Raw genomic sequence first — 23,330 nt, forward strand, 5'->3', positions numbered from 1 at the left:
TTCATACAACTCAATATCAAACAAAGCAAAACAAAACAACCCAATCAAAAATGGTCAGAAGGGGCTTCCCTGGTGGCGCAGTGGTTGAGAGTCCGTGCCTGCCAAGGAACGTCCATTCAGTAGGTGTTTCTCAAGTTCCTGTTCTACATCAAGTGCTGTGTCAGGCAATGGGAAAATGAAGGTGACCAAACCAGTTCTGAACTCTTGGTGCTTGAACCAATGAATACATATACAAGTAAATAGAAAACGTAGAGTGTGGGAAAGTTCTATGAAGGAAGCAAACAGGATGAGAGGACGCAGAGTAACTGGGGAGATGGGGCAGAGGGTCTCTGTTTTAGATAGGGCAGGCCAGGGAGGCTTCTCCAAGCAAGCATGCTATCCAAAGAGCTGGGAAAACGTGGTACAGGTGGAGGGGATAGCAAGTGTAAAGGCCCTGAAGCAGGAACAGGTATTTGTGCTTGGCAGGAAAGAAAGAAGTCCATGGGTGTGGAGAAAAGTGAATGATGAGGAAAGCATTGCCAAGATTAGGGGAGGTAAAGAGTTTATCTCTAATGCAAGGTGAAGTCCTTGCAGACTTTAAGTGACAAGATCTGATTTGTATCTTAAAAAGTGCCCTCAAAAAAAAAAAAAAAAAGTGCCCTCAGGCCCCACTGCTGTGTGGAAATGAACTATAGGGGTAAGAGGTGGGGAAGGCAATAGAGTTATTAGGAGGCAACATTTACTTATTTTGGATGACAACAGGCATATCACATTTAATGCATCTAAAAAGAAACATCTGGAGACTTCCCTGATGTTAAAGACTTCGCCTTCTCATGTGGGGGGGTGGGGGGCTGGAGGGGGGTGCAGGTTCCATCCCTGGTGGGGGGAGCTAAGATCCCACCATGCCTTGTGACCAAATAACCAAAACATAAAAGATATTGTAACAAATTCAATAAAGACCTTAAAAATGGTCCACATCAAAAAAAATCTTAATAAAAAGAAACATCTGGATCACTGGCCCCCTCAAAATAAAGCAACAAGACCCCTGTCCCTCCCCCAATCTTGCCCATTTCTGTAAAAAGCACCATCTTCACGCACTTGTTCAAGCCAAAAACTTAGGGGCTACACAGGCCTTCTTGCTCTCGCCAATCTTCTGCGTCCCAAGCCCAGTCTACCCTCTTTCCTTACCCACTCCTATCCATCCCCCGTGCCCCCACTCAGCTCCAGGCACCATCCTGTCCCATCCTGCACCAGACTCCTGACGGCTGGCTCTCCCTCCTCTGCCCGCTACAGTCCATTTTCCGCGCAGTAGCCAGAAATACTTTTTTAGGAACACGAATCTCCTGTTACCCACTGCCTAACATGTATTCCTCAATGACTCCCTTCGCCTTCAAGACCTTTAATGAGACCTGGGACCCAAGTCAGGAGGAATATGAGGAGAAAGGAGAGGGGTCGGTAAACCTGAAGGAGCGAGGCCAGGCCCGTAGCACCACCTTCCCATCTGGCTTGTGTCCTCCGGGCTTAGGAACCTATCTTCACGGCGCTGGGGGAAGCGTTTCCAGTAGTCCCTTCCTGCCGCGACAAGCCTATTTCCCGTGATGCACCACGGCGTTCCTCTTCCTCTTCCGGTCCCAGGCGTTTCGGGATCTGCGGGCCCCGGTGAGTGCTAGCCGCGTGGTATCCGGAGCCATCCGTGACTCCCGGACGGCGGCGGGGCGCGTGGCCTTAGGGAGGACGGAGAGACCGGCTGCCTGGCTGTGGGGAGCGGAAGCCGCGGGGCGGGGACGTTGCTCGTGGGTTCTCAATGGATGGATGGGAGGGGGAGAATTCGGATTTGGGGGGAGAGCGCAGCCTTGCGGCTGGGGGGTAGTTTCGAGGCACCACTACCTGAGTTTGGGAAGGGGAGACTGGCGTTGGGTCGTGCAGAATGAATCCGGGCTGGTGGAGGGCGCAAATGCAAGGCATCTGTGCTGAAGCCTCATTCAGGCTTCTGGCCTAACGTTCTTCTAGATCAAGGCGAAGAGGTAGGCCCGGCCCCGCGAGCCCCCAGCTCTGATCTCCACTCTCATCCTCCAGTTGCAGACATGGCCAAGTCCAAGAACCACACCACGCACAACCAGTGTAAGTTCCCCTGGCCCAGCCTTCATCTAATGCCCCAGACCCTGGCAAAGATTAGGGATACTGGGCAGGGAAAGGAGGCACATTCCTACAGTGGGCCTGGGGCTGATTTTACTTTCAGCCAGCATTACCTATGGGGCTGTAGATTTAGAAGCCAGGGATCTGCTTGGGATAACCCACAGTGCTTTGCATTCAGGGGTAAGGGGTTTCTTAGATGGATCCCAAGTAAGGAGAAATTATGGTTCTCCCGGGCTTGCAGCTGTGATGGTGGTCTTATTAGAGGAAATCTCTTTTTTGGTCTAATTCCTTTTTTCCCCACAGCCCGAAAATGGCACAGAAATGGCATCAAGAAACCCCGATCACAACGATATGAATCTCTTAAGGGGGTGAGTGTGTGCGCCGAATCAGAAAAAAGTGTGTGTTTGGCTCCAGTTGCATGGTCAGGGTCTTTCATGTAGCTTAACTGTCCTTCGTTTTGCCTGGACTTCATGCTGTGCCAGACCTGTAATAAAGCTTTACTTGGCCTTTACTGGCCCGAGTTGTAACCTGCCTCCTGAGAGCAGTTTGTCTGATCATCTCCCTTGCTCACTCAGAGCTTTTCAAGGGAAGGGGTGGTCTTGCCTGTGTACCCAGTACCTTGTGAGCCTTCCATTCCACTTTGACCACCCATATGACCTTGATCTGATGCAGTACTAGGCATGGAGGGGGCAGCTTCCCTTCCTGTGCTAGGGAGTTCTAAGGATTAGCCAAGAAGGCTGAGGCTGTAGGGTCTGAGCACAACTGAGTCTCGTCTCCACTTTGCTACTCCACTGTACTGTTGGTCTCTCCCCGCCCCTTTCCCTTCCCTCCGTTGGTCCTTATTCTGCCTTGTTTGCTGTGAATCTGTTGTACTAACCTTAGTATTTGGCACCTTTTAAGGGTGAGGGGGTGGGGTGTCCGTGAGGGGGTTTCAGGAAAAACTCAACCAAAATCCTGCTGTAGGAATTTGTTCTTCCTTTCTGAGCTCTATTGGGCTCTAAGGGCCAGATATTTCTGCATTTAAGGTTGACTTAAGGCTGTCTCAGCTCCCAGCAGGCCTCGGCTGGCGCCTGATAGTCTCGTGGGTGCTGCTGTGGAGAGGGGCACCATGGGTGACTTGGGGGCCCCTACATTCTGCACTTAACAGCCACCTGTACATTTTTTGTCTTCCAGGTGGACCCCAAGTTCCTGAGGAACATGCGTTTTGCCAAGAAGCACAACAAGAGGGGCCTGAAGAAGATGCAGGCCAACAACGCCAAGGCCGTAAGTGCACGTGCTGAGGCTATCAAGACTCTCGTAAAGCCCAAGGAGGTCAAGCCCAGGATCCCAACGGGCGGCAGCCGCAAGCTCAGTCGACTTGCCTACATTGCTCACCCCAGGCTTGGGAAACGTGCTCGTGCCCGCATCGCCAAGGGTCTCAGGCTCTGCCGGCCAAAGTCCCAGGCTAAGGCTCAAACCAAGGCAAAGGCTGCAGGTGCCGCTGCGGCTGCGGCTCCGGCTCCAGCTGCGGCTGCGGCTCCGGCTGCGGCTGCGGCTGCGGCTGCGGCTGCGGCTCCGGCTCCAGCTCCAGCTCCAGCTCCCAAAGGTGCCCAGGCCCCCACAAAGGCTCCAGAGTAGAGACCTTTGTCTGCCAATGTGAGGACAGAAGGACTGGTGTGACCCCTGGGCTGCTGTCTGCATGGGGCTGGTGTCCTCCTGTGCTATTTGTACAAATAAACCTGAGGCAGGATCTTTCAGTCACGTGGGGTCGGTACCTACATTTTGTGTGGGAAAAGAGTTTAGCCTTCCTTGGATGGCAGGGTGTGGGTGGGAGTCAGGGGAAATAGGGCCTTGGAGTGCCAGAAAGGGACCTAGTAAATGAGGAGTGGTTGGGTGCCTTAGGGACACTGGGGCACATAGCTTGCTGGACTGGGCAGGCTGGTAAGGACAGAGAAAAACCCCAAACATCCCTGTCAGGTCTTAAAACTTACCCAGAAGAAAAGGGAGGACCCAGAAGAATTCTGCACACTGGCCTGGGGAGTTCTAGGTTCCTAGCGTGCCTGGCCAGCATTCACTGCTCTGAGTTGTACAGTCCCCCAAGTTCTAGGGCTCCTGGGAGGCCAAGCAATGGTGGCACTGCCTTACTTGCATGACTGTGCTGTATTCTTTGCCCCCTGATCAGGTGCTTCAACAGCAGTCTTAGCCCTCTGAACAGCCAATGAAGCACTGTTTCTGGTCACACTAGATCTTCATCTGTAGTCCAACTTTGGGCACTGGGGAGGCTCAAAGAGTTGTTGTTATGCTGGGGCAATAGGTGTGACCCATGGTGTATGATCCCTCATCTCTGATGTAGGTGTTACTATTATCTTTGAAACCCTGCTCCGTGAACATCCTTGCTGTTAGTACTTCAGAAGTGGTCCCTGTCCACACAGACTTTATTGTTGGGCAGGGGGGAAGAAGGGTCCTTGGCACTGATCAGGGTGGAGGTTGGAGAGCCCGGGGCTCAGCTTTCGCTGGGCAGGGTGGGCACGCTGGCCAGGGCAGGCAGCAGCCGAGTGTATATGTCGATCCCACGGAGGAACATGGCCTCATGCAGCCGTTCATCGTGGTCGTGGAGCAGCACGGGTGTGTGGTTCATGGGTGAGAAGCCCAGAGCTGGGACCCCCACCTGCAGGGGGCAACAGGAGCCGTTAGGGGGAAGGCCAGCACCCAGGACCATTCCACTGCCCACCCTACTGCAAGCAGCTCACCGCACGAAGATAGCGGCTGTCTGTGGCAGCGGGGAAGATCTCCGGCTCCAGGGTGAGGTTCCTGTAGAGGGAAGAACCTGGTGAATGTGGAGGCAGAGAGGGGAGAGGGCAAGGGAAGGGTTGAAGGAGCAAAGGAAGGTGGGAGGGAGGGAAGGGGAGAGGGGGGCTGGCCAGTGTGCTCACATGTCCTTGCAGACCCCACTAAAAGCTGCCCACCAGGGGTCTGAATCATCAGTAGATGTCACTCGGGGCTCTGTCCATTTCTGTGGGGAGAAGGATAGCAGGATCAGGACAAGGCCTGGGCATCTTGCCCTATTCTTCATAGGGTAGGCTGTGCCTGGCACAGGGCACACACCCGCCTACTCAGACATCCAGCTGGCCAGTCCAGCAACAGGCCCTCTTTCAGTCTCTCAAAGGTCACAGGTCTGGGACCTTCTGTGTGCCCTCCACTTCCTGTCCATCCTCAGATCCTTCCTAAGTGCCCCTTGCTCAAGATGGCACTCCCAGACCCCTCAGACTGGTCAAATACTCCAGTTACAGGTTCACAGTTATGAGGTCCCACCCTTTCCTGGACCACATGTGTTTACACTTACATAAAAGTAATACGTAATTTTTTGATTCATGTCTATTCCTCCCTTCATTGTGTAAAGACTATGAGGGCAAAAACTTGTCTAATTTCACTCCCTAGTATTCCCCAGCACCCAACAGTGGCCTACACAACTAACGCTTGTTGGTGAACAAAACATGTCTCTCACAGCTAAAGCCAGGATGTATGCAGGCACACCAAACATACACTCCTGCAGTGACACATGCGGCAAGCCCAGCCTCCCCAGCTCCTACAACTCCCCTGTTGTAGGTTCCCCAGTCCACACCTGAGCAAACTCGAAGGTGACCCCTTCGCCAGCCGCCTGGCACCAGCCCTGCAGCTGCTCCTCGAAAGCCTGTGAGAAGGGAGATGAGTTGACCCCTCAGGCTCTCCCTGAGCCTCTAGGACAGGGCTGAGGACCCAGGCTCCCTCCTCCAAACCCAGGTGGAGATGGCACCTTCAGGTCCACATCTGGTGCCACGCGGAAGTCAAAGCTGGCGCTCATAGTGGCAGGTACCACATTATAGGCTACACCACCCTCTAGCTTAGTCAGGTTCACGGAGGTTACGGCCCCCTGCTTCAGTTGAGGGTCTGACTGGAGCCTGTGGTGGGGGGCAGGGGCAGCAGCAGCAAGGGGGAAGAACAGATAGAAAGGGGGCTCAGCCCCCCTCCTCTCCTGCGTAGCCTCCCAGAGCCCCGTGCCCTTTCCCAGGCTGCCTCACCTCTGCCTCTCCTTCTCCCGAAAAGCCAGGATGGAGCTCACAACCTTGTGCTAGGAGAGTGAGGTTAGATGTGAGAGTGGCCCCAGGACAGCCTCGGGAACTCCCAAACTCACTCCCCGTATGCCACACACCAGCTTCTCTGCTGCCGTGTCCTCAATGAATCGTGAGCCGTGGCCTGGCTTCCCGGTGCTTGTGACCTGCACCCCTGGGAGACGCAGGGGGAAGGGGGTGTCTTCAGTATGGGAGAGGCTGGAAAAGCAACCAGCCCTGGGATGGGCCCGGGGTCTTCCCCTCATTCCAGGCTCCTCTGCCAGGTCTCTGCCCGCCTCAGAATGCACAGTGTAGAGCTGGTTTCTGCCCATGGTTAGGGCCTCCCTTCAGAAGCTCAGGAAAGAGATGCCCAGGTAGGAAGGGGCTGGGAGGCAGAGGCCCTGGGTTCAAGGCCTACTTAGGCCCCAACTTGCTGTGGAACCCTTGGCGGGCCCCTGCCCCTTCTGGCCCAGTCTCCCATCTGCACAGTGACCCCCAACGTCCAAGTGCATACTCACACCAGGGGCTCCGCTCACTGTAAAAGACAGTGAAGGCGTCAGTGGGGTTGGCCAGGCCTGAGGAGGAAAAGGTTGGCCAGGCCTGAGAGGGTGGAGCGGCCCAGCCCCCACTAGCAGCCTCCCTATCTCCTGCTGGCCAGTCAGTGTCCTGCCACCCTGCTCACCCTCATCCAGGGCGAAGCCAGCCCTCAGGGCCTGGAACTCGGGCCGCTTCACAAACAGCTCCATGCCTTGGTGACCCCCAATCTCCTCATCTATAAAAGAAGCAGGAATGTGAGATAGGGGGTGCCCCAACACTCTCCCCACCCCTGAAGGTGCCCCTCCTCGAGTCACTCCTACCTGGCACAAAGGTCATGTGGATGGTTCTGGGGAAATGGTGGCCCTCAACCTTCAGCCTCCTCACAGCCTCCAGGTACCTGAGGGGCAGTAAGAGGGTGTAAGCCAGGTGCTGGGGGGGAGCCATCAGAGCAGGCAGGCTGCAGCCTTGGGCCGTGCTCTGCCACAGCCTAGCAGGTGACTCCAGAAAGTCTGTCCCTGTCTCCCCATCCATGCAATGGTCATAGCGGGAATTCCCGCCCAAGGTAAGGGGTCAAGATGTTCCTTGGCCTTGATGTTCTCCAATCACACCTGGGTCCTGGGTCAATCCAATGGGCCAGTGGGGAAACTGGGAATGAAGGACACTCACTGGATGCCGACACACTTCATGTCCTGGGCGCCCCTGCCATAGATGTAGCCGTCAGCATCCTTGAAGGCTTCAAAGGGGTCATGACTCCAATGTTCCTGGGGGCAGGGGCAGGAAGAGGGACCCAAGCACCAAATGTAGTCGTTAATCCACTCTGCTCAACTGTGGCCCTGCCCAGGGAGCGGGTGCCCTAGGAGCCCACGTAGGGCTGAAGAGGGCAGCTGACAGCCATCCCTCATCTCTGCCTCCCACCACCAACCCTGCCTCTGGCATACCCCACCTCTGACATGGAATAGCTACTGGGCAGAGGCTGCTTGATTGAGTAGAGTAATGCTCTATGAGGTCGAATCAGTGCCAGGACCAGCATCGTGGGATCCCTGCAGTCGAATGGGGGATCTGTACCATCTTTGTCCCCAAGGGTGTTCCACTCCCTACACCCCCCGCACCTTGAAGACAGGCACCACATCGGTGTGGGAGTTGAGCAAGAGGGAAGAGAGTCTGGGGTTGGTGCCTGGCCAGGTCAGCACAGTCACCACACGGCCAGCTGCCACCTGGAGAGGGCCAGGAGGAGGGGTCGTCAGTGCACGGTGAGGAGCTGCCCCAGGCCCACCTCCCCTACCCATGCAGGGCCACAGGCTCACCTCCACTTTCTGACAGCCCAGGCCCAGTTGGCAGGCTCTCTCCTCAAGGAAGGCCACGGCAGCCCCTGGGAACACAGACAGCCTTGCTGCTGCTTCTGCCTCCCCACACCTCCCACGGGCCCAGGCAGAGATGGGGGTACATCCAGAGAAGGGAGCAGACCCCTGCCTCAACACAATTCCACATCCGTCAGAGACATCTGCATCGCTGTCCCCAAGGAAGAAGACATTTTTGGCCAGTGACCCTTTGTAGAAGGCCAGGTGGGAAGTCCAGAGTGAGAAGCAGGTGTCATTGTTACCTTCCTTAATGATGGGGAAACTGGTACGGAGACATAAGTCTCACCCACTGTCTCCCAGCTGGTAAATCACAGAGCAGGCATTTGGATTGGACCCCAGTACACAGTTCCCAGCCACCAAGCCTGATTCCCCGAAGGTCTGTGGCCTTTGTTCAGCCCCAGTAGGCTTCCGGGGGCCTCTTCTTCCCTTCCCCAACCCCAAGTGCTGGAGAGTAGGTGAAGTTGTTCCCTATTTAACTGCCAGTTGTAACTTTTGGAGCAGCACAGCCTGGAGGGGGTGCTGAGCTGTCTGCTGACCTAGGGAACGGCTTAGAGGAATGGAGGCGCCATTTGAGGCAGCAGATTAGGCTCAGCTGGGTGACAGGGGTTGGCGCCTGGTTTAGAGCACAGTCCCCGCCCCTGATGCCCCACCACAGGTCCTCCTGGAACCGCCGCGTTCTCACCGTAGTCGGGCTCGGGTTGGACGGTGCGGATGCGCAGGTACTGACGGAAGAGCGTCACGGATGGGTGCTCGCCCTCACGACGCTTGCTGGCCATGGCGCTGCCCTGCCGTGGTGAGCTAGGGGCAAAACGAGTGGCTACCTACCCCTCCCCGCCGCTGGGGCTGGTGGGCTCCATTTACACGCAGTCCCTCCCCAGGGCGGTTCCCCGGCCGCCCCGCAGGGAGATAATACCTTGTTTCGGAGCCCCCAGTTACAGAGGCCCCATTCTGTTTCAGGCGCTGTGCTGGCCACTTTCAACACATTTCCTTATTTAATCCCCCAAGGAACCCCATGAAGTTCGTGCCTCTGAAAGCCCACATTACAGAGGAAAAAGCTAAGACATATTCAGAGACACCTAGAAAGTAGCTGAGCCACGTTTGAAACCAGACATTGACTCCCCCCGCCCTCCTCAAAAAAATTCTCCCAGTTGCCCGGATTTCAGGTCAGGGAGCCCCAGATCCCTCTACCCCTCTCCACGGCCCCCCACCTCACTCTCTGCTGGTCTTGGGCCCACGCTCCCCTCTCGGCGTCCGCCCTGGACTGTGGGCGGGACTCCAGGTCCTGCGAGGTCTCCGGATCAGAACTGCCGCGGTCCGCCCACCACGTGGCCGGACCCCGCAGGGCGGGACCGAAGAATGCGAATCAGGGCCGTCCCAATCTCTAAGGCCCAGTGACCGTGGGCGTCTCCGCCAGCCAGTGGTTCCAGCCTCCGCCACTTACATGAGGCTGGGATTCAGGGGCCCACCCCGGGGCAGCTGCCTCCGCCGCCGGCTCCGCCCTGCAGCCGACAGCGAGCTACAGGCTGGCCCCGCCCCCTCAGGCCCCGCCCTTGGCCCTGGGCAGCGGGCCCCACCTCCCGCAACCTCCCGATTGGGCCAGAAGGGAGGAAGGCGGGCACTGACCGGAAACTTCGCAGCTGCCCCCTTGAGCGCCCCCTCGCTCTCAGAGTACAGCTTTGAAAAGTCCTGCTGGGTCTGGCCCCGGCCTGCTCCACCACCCCCTCCCGCGAGTCTTGGACTTCTCCCCTCCTCACGCCTCAGCTCCTCAGGGGCGGCCTCCCTGACTGCCTCAATGCTCCCTGTGTGGAGAGGTTATTGGTTAATATCTGTGAGCTCCAAGATGCTGGTCCATGTACCCGCAGGATTCTGTCCCTGGCAGGGCACAGAACAGACGGACAGCGTGCCAGGAATGAAGGATAAATGAACGGATGGGCGCATGTGTGATCGCACCACTGTGTAGGCAAATCTGTGTATCAGTGGGTGACTGTGTGTATGACAATGTGAGATGGTGGTTGGGTGTGACAGAGGATGGCACGATGAGAGGATGTAATCGTGACGCTGTATGAGAGAATGAGAGGTGGGAAACTGCACAAAAGCATACGTGTGGCACCTTCTTGGCTGACCCTGTGCCAGGCTCCCTGGCTCTTCTGCAGCCACTGGAGAGGGAAGATAAAGAGGCACAGGTGTCCCACTGGCCACCCACAGGCTGCACACAGTTGTAGCTGCCCATCTGTGCATCCGGCTGTCCTTTGTACTCTCAGCCAGTTCTGCCCTCAGTTCCAGGGGCTGAATCAGCTTGGGGAGGGGTGGGGGTTGAAGACTTCAACCTCTGGGCACAGAGGAGGCAGGCTGGCAGGGTAGGGTAGGGTCCATCCAGCCCTCGTGAGGTTTAAGTCAGACTGCTGACCCACAGATTCCCAGGGGCAAGCAGGCTATTGTTGGGGCCCAGGGCAGGCCATCCCAAAATGTGCCTCAGTGGCATGTTGATTATTTTGAATTAAAGTCACTTGAGAAATGTCCAATGCAAAAGAGACATTCTGACCCTCCTTTCTGTCTCCCTGAAAACAATAAATCTCTATACAAAAGGTACACTCCCTGCATCTGGAGGTAGGACACTCTGATTTCCGGAGATAGGGAATTCAGGCTGAGAAGCCTGTATAAACAAACCTTGTTAATTCTTTAATTTACTACCCCCAAGCCCACTCTGTTTAGATTCTTTACTAATTGAGCAGCCAAAATATGCTTCTTTGTCCTGTCAAGTCCTCACAAATTTATTCTTTGTCTAAAAAGTATAAAAGCTGCCTGCTCTGGCCACTTCTTAGGTCCCATATCTACGAGACCTCCTTGCACATGATTAAAATTTCTTTTTCTCCTATTAATCTGTTTTGTGTCAATTTTATTGTTAGTCCAGCCAAGAACTCAAGAGGGGTAGAGGGGGAAATTTCCCTCCTCCCAATACTGTGTTACTTATTAAACCACATTCTCCACCCCACCTTTACAAATCTTGCTCCCTTCGGCCATAGGTCCTCTATTCCTGACTCACTCAACTCAGCCGCTAGACCCTGGATTTCCCACCAATCCCAGTGGTCATTCAGCAGTAGTAACATCCCCTCTCCATGACACTCCCACGTCGCCAGCCCAGTATGGCCAAGTGCTCTGCTTAACCAGACTCAATCCTAAAACCACTTTCTGAGCTAGGTGTTACCATCATGCCCATTTTACAGATGAGGAAACTGAGTCAGAGTAGCCACTCAGCAGCCATCTAGTAAGTAGCGCATGTCCTTAGCCTTCCCAGGCTGCTGGAGCAATCCCTCCAGCTCTCAGTCCCAAAGCAGTCCCAGACTTGCCTCCAACTCTAACCCCACCTGCAGCAACGCCAGGAAACAGAACCTGTCACTCCCTAGGCATAACAAAAATGCTTTCTTTTATTGTGCCTCTGAGATGAAATGAGAGGTCCTGACTGGGCCTGGCCCTCTGGCCTCTACCCTCCAACCCCAGGGGCTGCCTCCCTGGTGGAGACTGGTCCAGATCCTCCAAGCTCAGGCCAGGCCTGGGGCCTGGACAGTGGGTGAGCTCAAGGCAGATGGTCAAGGAAGGCAAGAAGGACGAGGTGGAAGTCTTGTGGTTTGTGGAGGTAGCAGGCATGGCCTGCATCGCGCAGCTTCACCACAGAGTGGTTAGGCAGGTGGCGGAGCTGCCGCAGTGACTCCCAAGCCAGGACGCGGTCCAGCTCCCCATACAGGATGAGAGTCGGGGTCTGCAGGGCAAGGCAAGGGGCTGTGATCCTGGGGCCTGATGGGGACTGGCCCTCAAGCCACCTCCTTAGGAAATCTTCCCTATACACCCCATCTCTCCCATCCAGATCAAGGATGGGGCCATGTGTCCTCCAAGTAAGACCTGAGGCCTTTCCCCCTATGACTTGAGCCAGGGACAGGAAGCCAGGACTTTTGGAGACCCTCCTCCCAGTACCTTCACGGCCTGGAATTGTTCTTGGGTGTAGTTCTGGGTGGACGCAGGTGCAATGGGCACGAATCCATGCAGCTGGTGGTGGCCTTGCATCAGGAAGGGCAGGGCATAGCAGCCACTCAGTGAAGGGCTCACCAGCACGACATTCTGCACCTCTAGGTCCTGCAGCACTCGCTCCAACAGCTGTGCCCGCCCTGCCTCTGTGCTTGCCTCCTTCGAAGGTGCCGAGTTCCCAAAACCTGGGAACAGCAGAAGGCACCAGCTGAGGGAGGCTGGGAAGGAGGTCAGGACTTCCTGCCCACCAGAGTGAGGGAAAGAGATGGGGGGCAGTGGCATATAGCATCTGCTACCCCAAACTTCCTAGACGTTATTTTTGTATTGTGATAGGGCTGCTAGAAAACCATCTTTCATTCATCATGTTGGCAAAACTAAAAAGACTGATAATACACAGTGTTAAGGAAGATGTGGACACTTTTGTACATGACTGGAGGGTAAATCCACACAGCATTTTTGGAGGGTAAGATAATATTCGTCAAAAAACTTTAAATGTGTGTCCTTCGACCCATCAACTGGCCTTGATGGCTACCCTACAGAAATTATTGCCCACATGCTCAAAGAAGCATGTCCAAAGATGCTTCAGCTTCCTTACTTGAGCATTTCAACTGACACTGAAAACTCTAAAGCAGGCTACACAGCCACCAGTCGAGGAGTGGCCAGATAAAACCTGTTCATCCCTCTGATGGCACACACTATGGAGAGGGAGGGTCACAGTGCCTGGCATGACCCATGAGACATGGTAGAGGAGAAGAAAACTAGGCTGCAGATAGATTCACTAAGCTGGCAGGACACCAGTCATGTTTACAGCCCCCACCAAACAACCCTGTATCTCTAGGCATGGAAACGCCCAAAGAGGGCCTGGCACCCTCAAACTGCTTAGAGAAGTGAGAGGGAGAGAAACATGGCATGGGTCTCTGAGGGCATCACTCTTGGTTGATTTTTTAATGACAAGAATAATAGCAAAAATCATTTGTATAGCTGAAAAAACAAAAAGCTACCTAGTTTGTCATAAAAAGGACAATGAGATCTCCCCATGCAATCGCTTGTGAGGCAGGTCATGTTGCTAACTGCTCTGTGACATGCAACAATCCACACCGTAGTTTTCAAGGTAGAAAATAAAAAACACAGAGCTTTTCGTGTTGACACTTTGTGTTGTGACTTGCCACTGCTTGTTCAGACACTGGGGTCCAGATGCTCCCCAGCCACAACTTAGGGCTTTCCTATCCCTCCAGTTCTCCCCTCTGGCATGCTGTCCCCATGTCCCTGCTGCACGTTACCTCCTTAGACCCAGGGGTGGGGGCTCTCACCTGGGAGGTCAAGGGCCACGGCCCGGTAGCCCCTCTGTGCCAGCAGCTGCAGTGTGCCCAGCTGCTCCCATGTCCGGGAGTTAAAGGCCTTTCCGTGGAGCAGCACCACATCCACCCTGTGGGCACACAGGGGAGTGTGTGTTCTGGGGGTTCTTTCTTCCCAGGCTTCTCCCACTGCCCTCCCAGGCCCTGAGCACTTTGAGCTGAGCTGAGGGACCCACACAGGGACTCCCCGCGGACCTAGTCCTTCCACTACACCCTGGGGTCAGCACCCACCTGCGGGCCTGGTGAAGTGGGAGCACCTCGCGGTAAAAAATGGGGGAGCTGCCAGGGGTGAGACCAGCCAGGATTGTGACATTGGGGTCTCCCCAGAGCCAGGAGGTCTGCTCAGGGGGTCCTGGCAGCCCCACATACAGTAGCAGCATGAACAGCAGGCCCAGGCCCAGCAGGGCGACCTGGGACCGGGTCATGGAGGTCTGTACCACAGTCTGGAGGAGGAGAGGAGAGGGAGAAGAGGGTAGGGCTGAGCCCCTGCAAGGTCCCCTGGACCCCATTCTCAAATCCCACCCAGGAGCGCCCAGCAGAGGAAAAGCTCAGCCCTTGCCCTCTCCTCTGCTCCAGGCAAGGATCTGAGGGTTCACACCCAACTACTCCACATGCCAGGGCAAGGGCTCAGATACCCTAAAGCGTGAGGAGCATCTGAGATGTCCTCTTGGCATCAGTGGCCACCATCATCCTTGTGCCAGCTAAAACCACTTCCATTCATCAAGTGCTTATGATAGCCAGGCCCTGTGCTTGGCCCTTCACAATAACGACTCATGAACCCACACAAAAACACTAGGGAGCAGGTATTATAGGTCTCTTATAGATGAGGAAACTGAAGCTCAGAGAGGTAAATTCTCTTACCCAAAGTGCAGAGTAGCAAGCAGGGGAACTGGGACTTGAGCCCAGGGCTGGGCTCCTAACCACCAGGCCACACTCAGTTTGCCAAGGAGGAAACCAAGGCTGTGAGGTGACGGATGAACTCGTGGACAGAGTGCTGAGAGTCATCAAAGGTGAAAGACATCAAAGAGTAAAGCGATGTCCCACTGAGGGCATGTTTTGAAATGGTTCTTTTTATCACACTGCATATAATAATGCTAAAATCAGAATGTGTTTTACCACTGATGGGAATATTTAATGCTCTACCCCAGCTGATATTAAGTGGGAAGAGAGCTCATGGAGAATATCCTTTATGGAGGAAATGCCTAGGCATGAGGGGGTATGTGGCTAGGGAGAAGCATGGCACATCTAGAAGTGGAAAGGGAGCCATGGAGGCTGGAGAGACAAATGCCTCCCACCCCCCAGCTTCACGCCAAATGACCTGCTTCATGGACTGCTCTAGTCTGAGTCCTTTGCCAGCCCAGAAAACAGACCTCGGTATCCAGGACCCAGAGAGAGCAGTTAGCCCTGCCTTTGAGACTCTGCTCTACCAATTCCTGGCTGTGTGCCTTGTCAGTAAAATGGGGAGGATAACCTGGCAGCTGCCCTCCCAAGACTCCTGTGAGATTTCGGTAATACAGTGGACCTGACCAGGAGCTGTCTTATCATTTCTTGGGTCTAGGGTGAGCAGGCCTGCCTTGTTCCCAGATTCCAGTAAACAGGTCTTTATTGAGTGTCAGCTGAGCGCTGGCTGGAGTTCAGGGCTGGGGAATCACCTCGGATCCCCCCACCCCACCACCCCTCCCGGAACGAGAAGGCTTGTTTCCCAAGCCCCCACCCCCAGGCTCAAGGGTCAGGTGGTGACTGGGCAGTGGCAGCCCCTCTGGGGCTGATGGAGGACCAGATGCTGAGTGGAGGAAAAGCACGCTCCTCTCTTCTTTCTGACCACGACCAGCCTCGGACGCAAGCCTGCAACGCGCGGCAGCCTAGGTTCCCACCAGGCAGAGCATCCGCGCTGAACCTCTCCTCTGGTGGGCCTGGTGCCCTGGGGCACCTCTCCTGGTAGGGAGGGACGGGACTTCAGCCGTTGCTATGGCAACCCTGGCAGCTGGAGCACTAGACCACAGTAGGCTACAGATATGGGGGGAGGGGAGGGAGGCGCTGTACCCGCGTTAGGTCCTTGGCCTACGCGTCGACAATGACACACAGGTGTACAGACGTGCACACAAACTCTTGTCCCCAAACGCTTTTCCTTTGTACAAGCTATTCCCTGCACGTACAGGCAGCCTCCTTGCACACGCACGGGTCTCTGCACAATCGATACCTTGAAACACCCTCAAAGTCACGCACACATTCAGCTATCAGGAAGGCAGAGGGACAGGTAGACACACACACGCTTTCAAAACCATATGCAGACCCTCATATTTCAAGCACCCAGTCATACACACAACCCCAGAACTACACACGCACACAAGAAATACACAGGCACAGGCAGAAAGACGGACACCCAAACACAGACCCTCAGAAATACACACACAGACACACAGGTAGATATACACCCTTAAAATCACGCACACAGTAGACATACAGACACAAGCGGGCAGACAGGCTGACATAACCCCCCCAACACAGGCACACAGAAACACCGATACACCACACACACATACACCACACACACATACACGTACACCCAGACCCCTAAGAACACACGCTGACAAACGCGCGGGCGCGCACACTCGACACACGAACACAAACATACTCGCTGCCCCAGCGCGGGGGGCCCCTCCAAGCAGGACTCTGTCCCAGGGCTCCGGGGGCAAGGGGCGGGGCAAGGATGGCCCGCCCCCGGGCACCCTGCTGGCCTCACTCCCCGGGGACACTCACCGGGCCGACAGGGATGACCGGGTCTGCCACCGTGGGGCGGGCTCCGCTCAGGTGCAACCAGCGCCAAACAGCCCTAGACGTTGGCGCTACCTCAGCCTCCGCCTCTCTGCGGGCGGCTGCGAGCCTCCGCGCGCCTGCGCAGTCCGCGGTCTCGGGTCCACGCCTAGTAGCCGAACTGGAGGGGGCACTGGGGTCGGCACCCCGAAGCACAGAGACTCGGCACCCCCGTCCCCCCGTTCAGATTTTCCGGATTGTTTTTGGCCTGAAAGCCGGGGGAGGGACAGTCGACTTCTTCCCACCAGCACGGCTCCACCCTTGCTCAGTCTCCGGTCTGTACAGCAGGGTTAAGGATAAGGATCACATAGGGTTGTCACCGCCACAGAGGCCTGTCTTAAGGACTGAGGGATAGGTCAAGCCTTAGAACAGTGTCTGGCGCGGAAGCCTCGCTGCGTAACTGCCAGATATTAGTATTGTTATGCAGCAGCCCCAGGTCTCCAGCCATCCACTTCCCTGACCCCTGCAAATACACACGCGCTCGAGCACTCGGTCAGGGCCCGGGGTGGCCTCTAGGCTTCTATGTCTCTATATGTCACCTATCCTGGTTGGTGACATGCGACCAACATCTGATCTGTCCCTGACCTGTGTGGGCAGACCTGGAAAACGGAGGCTGCACGGAACACGCAGCATTCACTCCTTGTTAGCACTCTGTGAGGTAGGCAACATCACAGCCATTCTACAGGCAAGGAAATAGGCTCGGAGGCGTTGGGAAAACGATCATGGCTGGGCATTGGCAGAGCTTCGCATTCAAACCTGCCGGGCCCCAGCCATATGCCAGACAGACTGACGACTCTGGGTTTGGGCAGCCCAGGCTGGGGACGAGGGGGTGGGGAGGAAGGGCGAGGGAACAGGAAGGATGAGACCCCAAAGGAACCCTCCTTCTCAAGCCACACCATATGCATGTGGAGCAGGTCGCTGAGGGTCTCGGGGCCGGACCCTGTCCGGTGCTTGGGGCACGTGGGGCCGAGGGGCGTGGGGAAACTGAGACATCTGTGAGAAGAAGGATGGGTCTAGCAGCACCCGTCGGCCCTGGGACGGCTTGTGGCCACAAGCGGGCGCCCCGGAGCACGGCCCGGCCCACGCCCTCCGGCGGGCCACATCCCTGCTTCCCCGCCCCGGGCCCCAGTCGCCGCCTGCACTCGCCTGCCTCCTATTTGCGAGAGCCCACGCAGCTCCCCAGGTACCTGCCCTGCGCCCCCCAACCCTCTCTTCCTCTCTCCAATTACAACCCACCCCCACCTACCCCAAGTTTCTCCTCTGCCCATCTCGGTTCCCCAAGCCCCCTTCCTCGGGTCTGCCCCCACCCCCTCTGCATGCACCCTACCAGACCCTGCGATCCACAACCGAGGTCCTCGGAGGGGACACAGCGAGCGGTGGCGGCGCCGGTGTCCGCGCCCCTGGCCGCGGCGTCAGTGCGTTGGGCCCCAGCGGGCAGCGCGCTGAGGACCTCGCTTCCCTCGCCGGCCGGAACTTCAAAGCCTTTCCCTGCTCAGCGCTCCGGTTTCCGGCTCCGGAAAACAGAATTTTTTACTCTAACCCCTATCCTCTTCGGCCTGCGATGCCAACCTACGACCTATAACAGTGCCTGGAAGAGGAAAATGTTGAAAAGCAAAATAGTCAGCTACTTACTGTTGATCGCTGTTGATCCATTTACTATGCTTACTATGTGCTAGGCACTGGCGAGTGTTTTACATGCCTGGCCTCATTTAATCCTATCAACCACCTAGGAGCTAGTACTATTGTATTATCCCCATTCGTAGAAAAGGATAATAACAATGGGAACAATAATTGTAATGGGAGACCCATGTATTAAGTTCTTTCCAAAGGCAGGCACCATCAATTATCAATTCTTTTTTTTTTTAACTCATAAATTCTTGAGATAGGCTTTAATGTCCCATATTTCAGATGAGGAAACCAAGGCAATTAGGTAGTGGCAGATGCAGGAATAACACCTATGTCTTCCTCACCCCAAAGCATGTTCCTAGAGTTTTGGGAGCCTCCTTGATGCTCCAGGAGGGACCCCTGCCCTGTCTGTGGCAGCCTCCCTGCTCCACCTGGGCAAGGTGTTCTGTGGCTTCTCATCAGCCTGGCCTTGAACCACAGGTGCTTCACCAGCACAGCAGGAGGTATGGCGGGCGTGGAGCAGCACGAGGGCACCATCCAGGTGCAGGGCCAGAGCCTCTTTTTCCGAGAGGCTCACCCGGGCAGTGGGCAGGCCACCTGCTTCTCCGTGCTGCTGTTGCATGGCATACGCTTCTCCTCCGAGACCTGGCAGAACCTGGGCACGCTGCACAGGCTGGCCCAGGCTGGCTACTGGGCTGTGGCCATTGACCTGCCAGGTAACTCCAGGGAAGGCTTCTGGACAGGGGTTGTGGGATCCTCACTGGGGACCCAGGGCTGGGGGCTGGGGGACTGGGAGGACCTAGCCAGGCTGACTCCTGAGCTAGACAGGGCGCAGTGCACACTACAAGGGCCTTTGAGCTTCTCTAGTCCAGCCGGGTGTGGTCTGGACACTGCCCAGCTGCTTCTAACTGTGTTGCCCGGGGCAATGTCTCAGTGTCTCTGCTTCTGTTTCCTCATCTGTAATGGGAGATAACCACACTCATTCTGGGGTTTGGCTCTAATGAGAATGGAATGAGATTATCCATGTGAGTATGTGGCCAGTACCTAACACATAATAATCGGTGCTCAGTCGATTGGAAGTAAAATATTTTGAAAGAGCCGAAACCACAGGCTCTGTTGGAAGCCCTGAGGAGTGACACTGAGTCCCCTGGCACCTTTGGGGGTGGCTAAGCCCCCAGTCATGATCCCACATACAAAGCCCTAATTTAGGTCCTGAGGGAGGGAGGAGCAGCACAAGACTGCCAGTCATAACCTCAACTGGCGGGCCCCAGCCCATGGTGCCATGTGTGAAGGTGGCAGCATGGCCAACCTGCTCCCCTCACTGGCCATGGCTGGTATGGTCTCAGTGCCCAAGGGCAGGCCTCCAGGCTGGGACAGGATTGGTTCTGACAGTGGACTGGGCTGAGCTTCAAGGCCAAGGCCTTGAACTAATCCTGCAGAAGGTAGGGACTGACTAATTGGAGGGGAGGGATGTGTGCAGAGCCAGTCTCTCATCCACTGTCCTGGAGGCATCTACCCTGCCAGCCCTGGGACAGGTGCCTTGAAGCAGTTAAATCAATTTTCACAACAATCTCAAATGGCAAACACTTTTGTTACCTCCTTTTAACAGATGGGGAAACTGAGCAGTAGAGTGAGGGCTGAGGGGACTTTCCCAAGCTTACATAATCTATAGTGGACAATTGGGACTTGGATCTGGCCAAGCTGGGCTTCAGAGCCTGATTCTTTGAGGACGCTGTACTGGGGGAGATGGGCACAAACATGGAAGGAAATGCCTTATGCTTGCTACAGATACGACAGACCTAGGTTGCTGTAGGAATAACTACAGCATGCAACACTGCCTGTTGCAGGAACCTGGCACAGAGGTTGACCTAGGAGGGCTTCCTGGAGGAAGGGACCCTCTCTCCCCTGTTTTCCTACTCACCACCTTTGTCTCTCTCACACCTGAATCCCTGCAGGTCTGGGGCGATCCAAGGAAGCAACAGCCCCTGCCCCTGTTGGGGAGCTGGTCCCCAGCAGCTTTCTGGCAACTGTGGTGGATGCCTTGGATATGGGCCCCCCAGTCGTGATCAGCCCATCGTTGAGTGGCATGTACTCCCTGCCCTTCCTCGTGACCCCAGGCTCCCAGATCCGGGGCTATGTGCCAGTGGCCCCCATCTGCACTGACAAAATCAATGCTGCCGACTATGCCAGAGTGAAGGTACCCCTATGTGGGAGGCTGAGATGTCCCTGCCAGGAGCAAGGAACAGTCCATCCCTGGGTACTGGGTAACCAAAGGGGTAGCTTCTGGGAGGAGTTGAACCACCAAACTCTGCCCTTTTGGTGTACTAGGCAGAAGATTACTGTGGCAAGCCCTGTGCTAAACTGTGTGCTGGGGCATACACAAATTCATACCTCTCCAAACCATCCCTGCACTGGGCCAACTTGTCTCTCTCTGTCATTTGCAGTGACCCCGGGGAGAGACCAAAGTGATGGGGAGGGCTGGAATTGATCTCTAGGAGGCTGGGGCTGGTGGGGCAGGTCCCTGTTAACTCTGCCTCCCATTGCTTTCTCTAGACCTCGGTTCTTATCGTATATGGAGACCAGGACCCCATGGGTCAGACCAGCTTTGAGCACCTGAAGCAGCTGCCCAACCACCGGGTGTTAGTCATGGAGGGGGCGGGGCACCCCTGTTACCTTGACAAACCCGAGGAGTGGCATACAGGGCTGCTGGATTTCCTGCAGGAGCTAGCATGAGGCGCAGCCCTGCTGATGGGGGTGGGCCACTTGCCTGCCTTGGGCTCTCTCTCACTCATTCTCTCTCCTTCCCTTCGTGGGCTCCTGCTCATCCTGCACATCCAACAGGTGTGTCTTTCTATCTGAGTTCTTTTAGGGTCTGTCTTTTTCTCTTCTTTCTCTTGCAGTGACAGACTGAAGAGGTGAAATCAAGAGAAAAAAATTCAGGAATCAAGGGACATAATCTGGTGGAGGGTAATCCATTAGATGAGCTTCTCCTATAGGCTTTCCTGCTCGGCTTGCATTCCTTCCTCTGCTCCGCCCAGCCTCCCCCCACCTCCCAGCTCCTCCTTTGGCTGCCCTGCTGGGCACAAACACCCCCTACCTTCACCTCTGAGGCCACAAATACATACATGACCATATGCATGCATACACATTACAGTCATCTATGTTCCCAAATATGATCCTTCACTTGGGGGCAACCACACAGGTACATGCAACTCTGGGCTGATACGCACACTCTCACAGCAGCTTTGCATTGCATGCACAGGCACACACACACATACTCTGTCCCCACACAAGCACCTGCACAGGCACATGCTGCCCTCCCCAACCATTCAGCACCCCATGGCTGGGAGGGTGGGGACACCATGAGGCCAGCCCTTGCAGGAGACCCTCTACCAGGCTTAGGGTGTGGCCAGCTTTGAACTTCACTCACCCACAGGTTGCAGCTGGCCTCCAGATCAGAAATGCCCACAAAAGGGAAGGGCCATCACTTCGACCCTCAGATCTCCCAGCTTTTCCACTTTCTTCTGGGTGCTCCACAGCTCCCCAGGTTATTAGGCCTGGGTTTTCTCAGCCAAGCTAGTTTCCTGCTCTGAGTTTTGGGGGGTGGGGAGAGAGAGATTGGAGGTCTGTGAAATAAAGTGATGCAATTAGACCCCGCAGACTCTCGCTGTCTCCAGAGCGCCGCCCCTCCCCCGCCCCTTGGGACCGCCACTGCAGGCCCCTCCCCCACCCTGGCAGGACCAGATGGTCCCCCTGCCCTTTGTCCACCGGGCCAGATGGAGGGGAAGGGAGATTGGATTCCCCTCCCCACCCCCACACACCCAGGTGCCAAGAGACTCAGCTGTAGGGGGACGTGGAGGTCAGTGGGACCAGGCTGAGCCGATTACGGAGGAGAGGGGGAGGTAGATTTGCGCCCCAGGGGGCGCGGCAGCCGGGGGTGCGGTGCGGGAAAGCGAGAGCTTGGGAACCGCCCAGCTCCTCCCCCTACTCTTACCCCTTCCCTAGTCGAGTACTCAACTGCGCCGCGTCCCTCGCGACCCTAGCCCAAAAAGGAATTCTGGGGGTAGCTCTGGGAGAATCACGGGGCGGGTGCACAGGGTCACACCGCTCACAGGCGCCTCCTCCAGCTGGTCCGGTAACCTGTCCTGGACGGACGAGGGCTTGGCCTCGCGCAAGCTGGGGGTGGCTGAGGGGTGCGGGGCTTGGTGGGCGAGAGCCCCGCGCGGGGATGGATGGCGCAGAAGCGAGGAGCGCCGGGAACCCAACCCGGCGGAGGGTCGAAACTTGAGCTCCGAGGGACCCGAGCCGGAGCGGGGCAGCGCGGGCGCTGGCGGCGGGGCCGAGGCCGAGATGAGGGTGCAGAGAGCTCGGCAGAGTCACCGGGCGGGCGGCCCGGGACGGAAGGACCGGCTGGCCGATAGCGAAGGGACTGGGAGCGGGGCGCAGGCGCGGGTGGCGCGGGAAGGACCGTGGCTGGGACCGCGCTTCAGGCCGGACCAACCCCCTCGCCCCCCACTCCCGGGGGCTGGAGGAGCCGCCCGGGTAGGGTCGCCCCAGCCCTCCCGGAAGCGGCCGCCGCTCGGGGCGCACCGCGGCGCGCGGGGCGGGGCGGGCGGCTGCGGCACTGGGGCGGCTGGGGCGGGCCCGCCGCGCTGTAATCGGATCCGGGGAGGGGGCGGGGAGGGGCCGGGCCGGGCGGGCCGGGGGTGGGGGGGGGCGCGGAGCCGGGCTCCGGGCCGGCCGGGCTCCGCGCCTGTCAAACCCCTCATTGTTCGCAGCTGATGTCACTCGCAGTTGTGAGCGGCCGCCTCTCCCGGGGACAATGTGGGACTGAGCGGCCCAGCCGCCGCGCCGCCACCGCCGCAGGACAGCCCCAGCGAGGTAGGGCGCGGGCCGGGCGGGGCACCGCGGGCCGCGAAGTTTGGGGGTTCGGCCAGGGGCGGGGAGCCCGCGCCTGAGTCCACAGACTGGGGTCGCGGGTTTGGGAGACTGGGAGACTGCGAGGAACACGTTCCCTGTCCCACACGGGCCCAGGCCTGCACAGGTGGGGGGCGCTGGTCTGCTAGAGGAGCCCCCAGTACCAGGGAGGGGTTTCCTGGACCTGAGACCCCAGATTTGAGGCCCTCATCCCACCTGCTCTTTCTGTCCTTTGGACCTGCTCTTCTCTCGACCTCCTGCCCTGGGTTCTGGTTCTGCTCCATCTCTGTCCCCATCTGCCATTCCCCTGCAGTTCCTGGCTCAGCACACACCCCTTCCCATTCTCTGCAGTCCTTGAGGGCGCCAGACACAGACCTCCAGGCCAGGGGTGTGTGGAAATGACAGTTGGGGGCTCGGAGTGGTCCCTTGTGCCCTGTGGCTCTTTAGCCCCTCAGCTCTGACCTAGCTTCTTAGCTGGAGTCCTGGGAGGTGCGGGGGCTCTGGCTAGTCACTTCAGCCTG

General features: G+C 56.8%; 4 protein-coding genes across 8 annotated transcripts; 2 read left to right on the plus strand and 2 right to left on the minus strand.

The window, feature by feature from the left end:
* The first annotated feature begins 2,063 nt into the window (after positions 1 to 2,063).
* On the plus strand, positions 2,064 to 3,732 carry RPL29 (ribosomal protein L29). Its single transcript, XM_065885571.1, has 3 exons — positions 2,064 to 2,100; positions 2,419 to 2,483; positions 3,289 to 3,732. Exons 1-3 carry the CDS (start codon positions 2,064 to 2,066, stop codon positions 3,730 to 3,732), a joined length of 546 nt encoding a protein of 181 aa, XP_065741643.1.
* A 779-nt stretch (positions 3,733 to 4,511) lies between these two features.
* ACY1 (aminoacylase 1) lies at positions 4,512 to 9,334 on the minus strand. Of its 5 annotated transcripts, none has more exons than XM_065886187.1 (14): positions 9,286 to 9,334; positions 8,760 to 8,875; positions 8,024 to 8,088; positions 7,386 to 7,480; positions 7,040 to 7,116; positions 6,865 to 6,954; positions 6,701 to 6,757; positions 6,284 to 6,357; positions 6,153 to 6,202; positions 5,888 to 6,032; positions 5,717 to 5,785; positions 5,028 to 5,107; positions 4,845 to 4,905; positions 4,512 to 4,762 (listed from the first exon to the last, which is right to left on the minus strand). In XM_065886187.1, exons 2-14 carry the CDS (start codon positions 8,851 to 8,853, stop codon positions 4,598 to 4,600), a joined length of 1,122 nt encoding a protein of 373 aa, XP_065742259.1. In that variant the 5' UTR covers positions 8,854 to 8,875; positions 9,286 to 9,334; the 3' UTR covers positions 4,512 to 4,597. The 5 variants fall into 5 exon arrangements, with proteins under 5 accessions (XP_065742259.1, XP_065742258.1, XP_065742260.1 ...); XM_065886186.1 differs by lacking the exon at positions 9,286 to 9,334 and adding an exon at positions 7,829 to 7,933 and having other exon boundaries at positions 8,760 to 8,856; XM_065886188.1 differs by lacking the exons at positions 8,024 to 8,088; positions 9,286 to 9,334 and adding an exon at positions 7,829 to 7,893 and having other exon boundaries at positions 8,760 to 8,853.
* Positions 9,335 to 11,651: 2,317 nt separating this feature from the next.
* On the minus strand, positions 11,652 to 16,227 carry ABHD14A (abhydrolase domain containing 14A). The gene is made up of 5 exons (XM_065886191.1): positions 16,213 to 16,227; positions 13,684 to 13,895; positions 13,408 to 13,523; positions 12,047 to 12,282; positions 11,652 to 11,834 (listed from the first exon to the last, which is right to left on the minus strand). The coding sequence occupies exons 2-5, from the start codon at positions 13,875 to 13,877 to the stop codon at positions 11,652 to 11,654; spliced, it is 729 nt and encodes a 242-aa protein (XP_065742263.1). The 5' UTR covers positions 13,878 to 13,895; positions 16,213 to 16,227.
* A 1,184-nt stretch (positions 16,228 to 17,411) lies between these two features.
* On the plus strand, positions 17,412 to 20,625 carry ABHD14B (abhydrolase domain containing 14B). Its single transcript, XM_065886076.1, has 4 exons — positions 17,412 to 17,449; positions 18,373 to 18,608; positions 19,848 to 20,089; positions 20,446 to 20,625. The coding sequence occupies exons 2-4, from the start codon at positions 18,398 to 18,400 to the stop codon at positions 20,623 to 20,625; spliced, it is 633 nt and encodes a 210-aa protein (XP_065742148.1). The 5' UTR covers positions 17,412 to 17,449; positions 18,373 to 18,397.
* Positions 20,626 to 23,330: the final 2,705 nt, after the last annotated feature.

Source organism: Phocoena phocoena, chromosome 10 (genome assembly GCF_963924675.1).
Source record: "Phocoena phocoena chromosome 10, mPhoPho1.1, whole genome shotgun sequence".
Taxonomy (NCBI): domain Eukaryota; kingdom Metazoa; phylum Chordata; class Mammalia; order Artiodactyla; family Phocoenidae; genus Phocoena; species Phocoena phocoena.

Coding starts and splice junctions, on each gene's coding strand:
- ACY1 (XM_065886186.1), bottom strand. CDS start 8,853: ATGGCCAGCAAGCGTCGTGAGGGCGAGCACCCATCCGTGACGCTCTTC. Junction 6,955..7,039: donor CCACATGACCTTTGTGCCAG/GTAGGAGTGACT, acceptor CTTCTTTTATAG/ATGAGGAGATTGGGGGTCAC. Junction 4,906..5,027: donor AGTGGGGTCTGCAAGGACAT/GTGAGCACACTG, acceptor TTCCCTCTACAG/GAACCTCACCCTGGAGCCGG.
- ABHD14B (XM_065886076.1), top strand. CDS start 18,398: ATGGCGGGCGTGGAGCAGCACGAGGGCACCATCCAGGTGCAGGGCCAG. Junction 18,609..19,847: donor TGTGGCCATTGACCTGCCAG/GTAACTCCAGGG, acceptor GAATCCCTGCAG/GTCTGGGGCGATCCAAGGAA. Junction 20,090..20,445: donor CCGACTATGCCAGAGTGAAG/GTACCCCTATGT, acceptor TGCTTTCTCTAG/ACCTCGGTTCTTATCGTATA.
- ABHD14A (XM_065886191.1), bottom strand. CDS start 13,877: ATGACCCGGTCCCAGGTCGCCCTGCTGGGCCTGGGCCTGCTGTTCATG. Junction 13,524..13,683: donor CCACTTCACCAGGCCCGCAG/GTGGGTGCTGAC, acceptor GTGTGCCCACAG/GGTGGATGTGGTGCTGCTCC. Junction 12,283..13,407: donor CGTGGCCCTTGACCTCCCAG/GTGAGAGCCCCC, acceptor TGCTGTTCCCAG/GTTTTGGGAACTCGGCACCT.
- RPL29 (XM_065885571.1), top strand. CDS start 2,064: ATGGCCAAGTCCAAGAACCACACCACGCACAACCAGT. Junction 2,101..2,418: donor CCACACCACGCACAACCAGT/GTAAGTTCCCCT, acceptor TTTTCCCCACAG/CCCGAAAATGGCACAGAAAT. Junction 2,484..3,288: donor GATATGAATCTCTTAAGGGG/GTGAGTGTGTGC, acceptor TTTGTCTTCCAG/GTGGACCCCAAGTTCCTGAG.